This window comes from Dioscorea cayenensis, chromosome 2, assembly GCF_009730915.1.
Source record: "Dioscorea cayenensis subsp. rotundata cultivar TDr96_F1 chromosome 2, TDr96_F1_v2_PseudoChromosome.rev07_lg8_w22 25.fasta, whole genome shotgun sequence".
NCBI classification, from domain to species: Eukaryota; Viridiplantae; Streptophyta; class Magnoliopsida; order Dioscoreales; family Dioscoreaceae; genus Dioscorea; species Dioscorea cayenensis.
The window spans coordinates 11,330,570-11,340,776 of NC_052472.1; the positions used below are offsets into that span (position 1 = coordinate 11,330,570).

At 36.9% G+C, this 10,207-nt stretch overlaps 1 protein-coding gene and 1 long non-coding RNA gene across 2 annotated transcripts; both read left to right on the forward strand.

Annotated features, from left to right (window-relative positions):
* Positions 1-5,213: 5,213 nt before the first annotated feature.
* On the forward strand, positions 5,214-6,220 carry LOC120278170. The gene is made up of 3 exons (XR_005541566.1): positions 5,214-5,290; positions 5,433-5,493; positions 6,171-6,220. It is a non-coding gene; the product is annotated as an uncharacterized LOC120278170 (long non-coding RNA).
* A 115-nt stretch (positions 6,221-6,335) lies between these two features.
* Positions 6,336-8,328, forward strand: LOC120272545 (probable disease resistance protein At1g52660). The gene is made up of 3 exons (XM_039279387.1): positions 6,336-6,373; positions 6,893-6,955; positions 7,683-8,328. Exons 1-3 carry the CDS (start codon positions 6,336-6,338, stop codon positions 8,326-8,328), a joined length of 747 nt encoding a protein of 248 aa, XP_039135321.1.
* Positions 8,329-10,207: the final 1,879 nt, after the last annotated feature.

A 10,207-nucleotide genomic window follows, 5' to 3' on the forward strand; every position in this document is an offset into this window, starting at 1 on the left:
GTTGACTTGACAAACACAACTCCTGAATCTTCTGTCTTGACACTTGAGCTTTCTCCAATATACCCAATACCATGTCGGGCTTTACTAGTTCTTCCAACTGAAAGAATCTCGTCAAGCTTGGCAGTACCCTTGTTCATGGAGTCCAAGGTCTTCTCAGCATTGAATAGCTTTTCTTTACATATACTCAACTCTTCCTCCAAGCGTTGGTTTTGCAACATCATATCATTAAATCTGTTCATTATGAGTTTATAGCTTGTGAGAAGATCATTTTCTGTTACCTCATTGTACTCACCTGCCGCTTTCAGTGGATGTTGTAGGCGATGTTGCAACATATTCTGCAGCAGTGAGATCCATTCATCACAGCAAGAAAGGACGTATGATGGTTGCTCAGACTTCCTTCATCGTCCTCTTCAGTGCTACCATCTGAGTCATCACTCCATCTAGCATTCAGTGATTTTCTTTTCTTTCTGAGAGTATTAGCACACTCGGCTTGATAGTGCCCAAAGCCTCCACATTGTCTACACTTGATCTTCATGAGACGATATTCAATTTCTTCCTTTTTGTGATGATCTTCGACTTCTTCCTTTTCTTTATTTAGACCATCTTTTCTTTGAAATTGCTTGCCTTGTGTCTTGTATCTTCTGAGCATGTCATGCATCTTTCTTGACAAGAAAACAATTTCTCTATCCTCTTTGTCTTCATCTTCTGTTATAACAGCCTGGTGTAACTCCTTCTATTTTATTGCTTCAACCTTCAAGGCTATATCTTCTATTCTTCTTTCAGGATTAAGGTTCATCTCATATGCTTGCAAAGACCCCATCAGCTCATCCAGTTTCATAATTGAAATATCTCTTGCTTCTTCTATTGCCGAGATTTTTGCATCAAACCTTCTTGGGAGTGATCTAAGAGTCTTCCGGACTAGCTTTTTATCCGAGTACTCCTTGCCGAAATTTGGGTAGGCTTGATTTGCAATGTCCATCAATTTAGCATTGAACATGGCTATCGTTTCATCTTCTCCCATCCCGAGATTTTTCGAACATAGTGGTCAACATTTGAAGTTTGGATTACATTACCAAGTTGGTACCTTCATGTATGGTTTGAAGAATCTCCCAAGCTTTCTTGGCACTCTCGTATGTTGCAATATACTTGAACTGGTTCTCATCAACGCCTCCAAAAATTGCATTGAGAGCTTTTCCATTAGCATTAGCTTTGCGCATGTCTTCAACACTCCAACAACTTTTCTTCTTCATCATCACGTTCTCGTCTTCATCAACTAGAGTAGGAGGAGACCATCCTTCTTCTACAGCAATCCATGCACTCTCATCAATGGACTTGATAAACGCCTTCATGCGAGCCTTCCAATATGGATAGTTGGATCCATTAAGCAACGGTGGTCGTGTGACGGAAGCTCCTTCTTTTCCGGCCATCAATGGAACTTGTTAGGACCTCGCCGACTTTGTAACCAAAGCGAATACGGCGACCAAGGCTCTGATACCACTTGTTAGTTCCTCCGGTGTGGTTTGTGGGTATTAAGTAGCACTTAAGCACTCATAGAAGTCTCACACAAACCAATAAAGAAAAAAAGCACACAAACAAACACAAGGAGACACACAGCGTTGGTAACCTGGGTTCAGGCTCCACTCGCCCTACGTCACGGGGGGCCAAGCCCGAGATAAACAATCCACTAAAAAGAGGTAAAAATAGATGAGTACAAACACTTGTCACTCACACTCTCAACAATAAAGATCACTACCCTCTCTAGATTGTTTGGTGCTCACACACTCTCCTCAAAGAGTCACTCAAGAGTCACACCTACAATCTCACGAGCAAGGTAGCTTATATAGACGCCTCAACGTCCCAAATATAGCACATACCTCTTTTAGAATCTCACGGCTACTAATTTAAAAACACTGCCGAAATTAGTGCATGCAACTCTCGTTGTAACATAAGTTGCAACATGACCACGACTGCGACTTGATGAGTTGCAGTTACGTTGCGGGACGACCTCAAGACCCATCAACCTCCCGGGTCATGCTTAGTCCGAGTCGATGCGGCCAAATCTCCGGATCCCGACTGCCGGCAACTAGCCTACCTCCTTAGTTCCTCATCAGGCAGTCCCCTCGCAAGGGGCGCACGTCCTTGTGCGTCTTCCATGAAACTTGCCAAACTTAGTCTTCAATTCACCTAAATTTGGTCTTCAAAGATTCTCCAAACTTGATCTTCAATTCACCCAAGTTTGGTCCTCAAATCTTGCCGTTAATAGACTTCAATGATTCTCATCAAGGATTCTTCAAATCATATCTCCTTCATTCACACCATGAATAGATCTTTCTTTAATTAAGCTCCACCATATTTAGTCTTCAATCAAATCACCTAAATATGGTCTTGATATGATCTTGTATTCAAGTTGTAATGCATTGCCAAAAATAACTCCACCAAGATCTTTAAGATAGCTTCACCATGATCTTCAAGATATTTGGCTCCATGTTAGAGACTTACTAAAAATAGCTCCATCAAGATCTTCAAGATGTTTGCCTTGCACTCCAAGTCTCCTTGCCATGTCACAATGCTTGCCACATCATCAATTATGGTTTGTCACCTTGGTTGCCACGTCACTTAGTCTAGGTGTCAAATCATGCCAATAAATAGTGCGGTTGCACTAACAGCTCTTCTTACCATCGATCTCTTTGATTTCAAGTGACTTACTCCTCTACTTCTTGATTTTCCTTCTTTTCTTGATTTTTTTTTATCTTGAAAACCGAATTGTTTATATTAAATTAGTTAGCTTTCTGTTTGTTGTTTTTTCTGTTTTGTTATCTGAAAGTTAAGTGTGCATATATTTCTTGATGTTATTTATATGAGGATGTAGATTAGTGTTTATGTGTGTATATATTATAGTCTTTTAATAAGATTATCCTCAGTGTAATAATTTCTTGAGTTGTTTTATGTGTTTTTTTTTTTTCACTATATTTCCCCTCTTCAAATGATATTGCATGTTGGAGCATGTTTTATTTTTATTATTAAAATTAAACTTTGTGCACAGCATGATCTAGAAATCCTTGTTTTTATATATTAAATACTTCCAAATATCTTGTTCACGAGATTTGCAGAGGTTGATAAGATTTTATGTAATATTTTGAAAATATCTGTGAATGCACGGACTTATTCCCCTAAAGTGCTATTTTCTAGCTCTAATCTGAACAGAGGTGTCCTTCATCTATATATGAACCATGATTCAAGTCATTGATTACATGTCATAAAATGTTAGGACTTGCTTCTGGTGGGCATGATGGTGCATGGCTATCAAATCTATATAGCCTATGTAACGCAAGCAATTGCCTTGTTTTATTGCAAATATAAATCATATATAATGCAACTGCAGAGGAACATAAATAGTTTAAAATAAAACCTTTTTTCCACAATTTATTATTTTTGTTCAAGTAAATTAAGAAGAAACCCTTTGCCTGTGTGTGTATCATACTGGACTATTGTATTTTCTTGACTTTAGTCGATTTAATACTTAACCTTTAGATTCAATTTTTTCTTGGCATACACTGTGCTGACTATCATGAAGTTAAAAATGTACTTCATTTTTGGAGAAAACCCAATATATTGTCTCTTTCAATACTTTTGTGCCAATTCAATGTGCCTTTTCTACTTTCGCACGCAAAAATCATGTATCTAATTTTCTCATGGTCATTGCCTTCCCATGAAATTTGTGCTCCTATGTTTTTGTGTGTTGATCTACTTTATCCTTTTCTATGTTATCTTGCTTTCTAGAACTTTCAGTTATTTTTTATTTTGTCATTTTTTATCCTTGGCGAGAGAACAAATTCTATCTGTAGTCATTTTCTATCATTATATTCCAAGCAAGATTAGATTGATGCATGAACAAAGCTTTCTATGATGTACAATATTCACTGTTGCTAAATTTTATTTTGTACTTTTTGAATCTTTCTTTTATTTAATAGTAGGATTTACTTAATTATTTGTATTAAAATAGTGTTTGTTTGTTAGATGTTGTGACTTCAGCATTAGTAATTCGTGATTTTATTCATTTCCATGCACGGGAGAAACACCATTGCTTTTCATGTGAATGTTTCATTTATTTATGTTGATAGTATTTGTGTTCCTTGGGCGCATTGGATAAGGAAATCAGTGAAAATTTATATTTATAGTTTCTAGAATTCGTTATATTCATGTCCTTAATATAGTATTCATGATTTTTACTCTATTTACTTTATTAAGCTAGATTTTGTTCACCATTTTTTGTTTTTAAATAAATTGGTTTCAGGCATGCAAGTTGATTCAGAAATTGAAATGCCTTTAAAATGGGACTTATCCTTATTGTCTTGTGCATGCATCCTTTCAGGGAGGATGGGAGAATGATGAAGCAGTTCAACAGGCAGTTGTTAGAGAGGCTATTGAAGCAGGGGCTCAAGAAGATCTAAAGGTAAAGATAAGCATTAGTATTTTGATGTGTTTATCCATTATGAATGTTAATTTTCTATAGCAAAGTATTAACTCTAGTTGAAACCTGGCATGACAATTATTTAGAGCTTCATACCTTTGGATTGAGTTGGAAGTCTATATGCGTAAATGCTTGTGATAATTTTAACAAAGTATATATGATCTAAAATGTTAACATACATTTCAGTTGTTGCTAATGCTTAAGGCTTAAAAAAGTGATGTTTTGGCTGTTGATAAATATCTAAGTATCATGTTCGACATTTACTGGTATACAATTCGTTCAACTTTTGACCATTGTTCATGAATTGCCTTTGAAGTTTGGACCTTTTGTGCCCTATGCTTTAGAATATGTCTTTTGGTCATGGATAATACAAGCACCATTAACAAAACCATTATTTCTATGGGTTCTATAAAGGGTTGGTAAGAGTTAGTGTTTTTTATCTTCTCTCTCTTAATAAGCGGCTTATCATTAACTTTTATTTTCCCATTACGAGCATATCTTCTAGTTTTCTTTGTTTACTATTTATCTTGTATTTTAAAATTCTTATCTATATATATATTTAATATGCAACAAATTGTGTGATGGACAAACAATGGATGAAAGCTAATAGATTGAGTGATGAATACAAAAAAGGAGTGCATAATTGGTTGAAGAACTTGGAGGAGATAGAAAATGGGACAATTTAATGTTCTAACAATAATTCTCATGGTTATTTTCATTCTCTTATCTTTCCAAACAGATGAGTTCATGAATGTTTTTTCCGGGCTGAAAATTAGATGATCTGGTTTTGTGAGCTTCTGAGGCAAAACTTGGTAAAGGGTAAGACCAGTTAACACTAGTCACTTTGTGTGTTTCTTCTGAAGATACATGCATGTTTGGAGATTTTAAATCATTCTATTTTAGTGTGTTTAGTGTTAGACAATTTCTTCTGTAACAGTAGAATCCGTGAATTGCTTTTCAGAGTAGAGATCAGATGTGATGTTCAAATATATATGAGCTTTCAACGCAAAATCTAGTAGATGGTAAGAAGAGTTGTCCAAATGTCATATTTATTTTTTCCTTTTTGGAAAGGTTTAACAACATTTATTCACACAACATGTGTTTGTCCAATTTCACATATACTTGAAACTGTCTCTAGATCTATGATTTTATTTGGATTATCAGATTATTTCATAATTACTTATTTTTCATGATCAGTGCACTGCAAAACTAATTTAACAAGTTTGACTGTTGAATCACTTCATTTTCTGTAGCTTCTCTGCATTACCTGTAACATGATTCCTTCACAATTAATCAAAAAACTTAACAACTGAGAAAGAATAAAGCTAGAGCAACACGTATTAGAAGATATGCTTCTCAAGACCATCTGAAGACTCATTTGAAACACTGGCTTTAAGGCACCTGATATATACATAGCAGAAATCTATCTTAAGTTAACCTCGCAAGCACCCTATCTCATTAATTTTTAGTAACATATCTCTAGATTAATTTTTTTTAAGTCGTTTCTTATATGCCATAATGATTTTCTTGTCTAAGATTTACAATGTTGAAAAACACATACACCTTCATTCATGTCATGTTTTTAGATATATTTCATATTGATAAATATTGGTGACATAGTTTCTTTGTGTTATTTCTTTTTTCCCTTCATTGCCTGTTGGCCATTTTTTATGTGGTAAAAGTTTGATTTTTGTCCCAGCTAATTAAAGCTATACAACATGCATGGTGGCCAATTTGTTAATACCATCCTCGCCTCGTTCACATCATTTTCTATCTCCTCCAAGTTCTTCAACCAATTTGTTACCATACTTAAGCACATATGATCCTTTGATATAGTTCAATTGTTGGCAAAAATTGGTTTGCCATGCATGTTGGCAAAAACATGATAACAGGCCAGGGATGGTATTAACAAATTGGCCACCATGCATGTTGTATAGCTTTTAATTAGCTGAGACAAAAATCAAACTTTTACCACATAAAAAATGGCCAACAGGCAATGAAGGGAAAAAAGAAATAACACAAAGAAAGTATATTTGATTAATTTTTTTGATTAATTTTTAAGTTTTTTGATTAATTTTTTTAAGTCGTTTCTTATATGCCATAATGATTTTCTTGTCTAAGATTTACAATGTTGAAAAACACATACACCTTCATTCATGTCATGTTTTTAGATATATTTCATATTGATAAATATTGGTGACATAGTTTCTTTGTGTTATTTCTTTTTTCCCTTCATTGCCTGTTGGCCATTTTTTATGTGGTAAAAGTTTGATTTTTGTCCCAGCTAATTAAAGCTATACAACATGCATGGTGGCCAATTTGTTAATACCATCCCTGGCCTGTTCACATCATTTTCTATCTCCTCCAAGTTCTTCAACCAATTTGTTACCATACTTAAGCACATATGATCCTTTGATATAGTTCAATTGTTGGCAAATTGGTTGCCATGCATGTTGGCAAAAACATGATAACAGGCCAGGGATGGTATTAACAAATTGGCCACCATGCATGTTGTATAGCTTTAATTAGCTGGGACAAAAATCAAACTTTTACCACATAAAAAATGGCCAACAGGCAATGAAGGGAAAAAAGAAATAACACAAAGAAAGTATATTTGATTAATTTTTTTGATTAATTTTTAAGTTTTTTGATTAATTTTTTTAAGTCGTTTCTTATATGCCATAATGATTTTCTTGTCTAAGATTTACAATGTTGAAAAACACATACACCTTCATTCATGTCATGTTTTTAGATATATTTCATATTGATAAATATTGGTGACATAGTTTCTTTGTGTTATTTCTTTTTTCCCTTCATTGCCTGTTGGCCATTTTTTATGTGGTAAAAGTTTGATTTTTGTCCCAGCTAATTAAAGCTATACAACATGCATGGTGGCCAATTTGTTAATACCATCCCTGGCCTGTTATCATGTTTTTGCCAACATGCATGGCAACCAATTTGCCAACAATTGAACTATATCAAAGGATCATATCTGCGATTAAAGTATATTTCCCGCATACTACGGTTACCTATTTTTTTATGCGCATCATATGTGCTTCAAAGGATCTTGCCCAAATTACTACTCCCATTGGAAGAGAAGCAAGAAAACAGTAAAGATACTCCACAGAGTCAAAATTCTTCAAGAGATAGGAAAGTCATTTCATCAAAGTGAAAGTATATTCATTGATTCACTACCAGAAACTTCATCCAGTTTGCCAACAACAACCTTACATGGTAGTTCAGCTGAAAGGAAGAAAGGAGAGATTTTGCAATGCATCATGAATCCTGAGGTGAGGAAGATTGGAATATTTGGTATGGGGGGTGTCGGCAAGACAACCGTTATGAGGCACATTTACAATCAGCTGAAAGAAAAGAAAGATGATTTTACTATTGTCATATGGGTGGATGTTTCCAGTTCTTTCAACTTGGAGAAGGTACAAGAAAAAATTGCAGAAAAGTTGGGATGTAACCTCTCTTCATCTACCGATGAAAAAAGTAGAGCACTAGTGTTACATGAAGCTTTCAAAAGGAGAAGGAACTTTGTAATCTTCTTAGATGATGTGTGGGAGAGTGTTTCTCTACAAGATGTGAGCATTCCTGAGGCTGATGGAAGTAATGGTTCCAAAATTGTGTGGACTACCCATTTCGTCAATGTTTGCCATAGCATGGAGAGCCAAGGAGAAGTTAAAGTAGAGTGCCTTGCGGATGAAAAAGCTTGGGCTTTGTTCAAGGAGAAAGTTGGCGGTGAGGATGTTATTATGTCGCCTGAAATTGAGCCAATTGCAAGGAAGGTAGCCAGAGAATGTGGAGGACTGCCACTGGCCTTGATCACTGTTGGGCGTGCTTTAAGGAAATAATATCAATTGGAAGTCTGGAGGAATGCACTGCAGGAACTCAAGACATCAAGCACTTATCAGATTGATGCCATGGCCAAATATGTATTTGGGAGTCTAAATTCAGTTACAAACGGTTGCGGGACGACAAGATTCGTGCATGTTTCTTGTACTGTGTTCTATTTGAAGACGATGCTTGCATATTAGTCAGTCGCCTGATTGGGTACTGGATGGCTGAAGGATTAATTGAGGAACTGGGGAATATACAAGCTGATCAAGACAAAGGGCATGCTTATCTCAAGGAACTCAAAGATGCATGCATGATACAGATTATCGAAGATGAAGATATTGAATACGTGAGGATGCATGACTTGATCCGGGATCTAGCGATTAACATCACAAGGGAGCAGCCTCTCTTCATGGTAAAAGCTGGATTACAGCTCAAGGAGCCACCTCAGGAGGAAGAATGGGTTGAAAATCTAGAGAGAGTCTCATTGATGGGGAATAATATCAAAACATTTCAAGGTCAACCAAATTGTCCCCAGCTATCAACTTTGTTGCTACAATACAATTCTTGTTCAATCAGCTTCTCCGATACATTCTTCAAGCATATGCACAACTTTCGAGTCCTGAACCTCTCTGATACTAGAATAGAATCACTTCTAGGTTCACTTTCTGATTTGATAAACCTTCATGCACTATTCTTGGCAAAATGCCCTTGCCTTCAGTACATGCCTTCACCGGCTAAAATTCAGAAACTAAGAAAATTAATCCTCTCAGGGCTCTCATCCCTAAAAGAACTACCATATGGGCTTGAAAACTTAGTAAAACTTAGACATCTGGATATTTCTGTTGATGGTGATGGGTGATTGAAGGGTATATGGGGTGCCGGCATGGAGCTGCAGTGTCGGCCGGCAAGCATGCTCGGGATGGCTAGAGATGAACAGGGCCATACTGAGAATGGAGAAAGGAATGGGGCACTGTACTGGGGGTATGGTGATAATATCACAGGAGTTAGTGGGGTATTAAAATATAGTATCTTATGTTTAAGGTTTCAGACCAATGGGGTTTGAGGGAGTGGATGCTGACTAATCAATGGGTTAATGTTTAATAAGAAACTTTTTGACTTTTTGGGGTGTGGACTGTATTAGTATGTAAAAGGGTATTGCATGACTAGTCAACTAAGCTTTTCTGAGAATGTTCTCCTCTCTCAATCTGTGTATCTTTTTGGTTGCCAAACCTTTTTCTTCTTCTCATTCTTCTTCGCAGGATCCTCAAGGTGGTGCTGGTGAGGCTGAGTTGCTCTCCAACAGTGTGGTATTAGAGCTTGGTCGGAGACGATGATAGCGAGAGTCCGGTGAGCCTCTCACAGCCCTGTGTTCCCGTCTTCAAAGGAGAAGACTATGGACGATGGCAGTTGAGGATGAAAACAGTGTTCTGGTCTCAAGAGCTTTTGGGTGCTCGTTGAGAAGGGTGTGCCAGTAGGGGAAGATTAAGCAAAAGCAAGGGAGACCAAGAAGAAGGATGCAAAGGCTCTATGCCTCATCCAACAAGCGGTCGACCGGCCTATTCTCGACCGGATAGAGAAAGCGGAGACAGCGTATGATGCGTGAGAGATAGTGAAGAACTTGTACCAGGGAACATTGAAAATAATGACCGTGAGAAAGCAAGCGTTGAGGCAAAGCTTCGAGACACTCCAAATGGAGGATAGTGAGAGCATTCAAGCCTACTTGTCCAGAGTGGTTGTGATTGTGAATCAGGTGAAGGCCCTCAGACACAAGGTCTCTGAAGCTGAGGTAGTGTCTAAAGTGCTGACGAAGTCTAACCCCCAAGTTTGATTTTGTGGCGGTGGCGATGGAGGAGTCCAGAGATATGTCAACTTTGACACTTGATGAACTTGGTG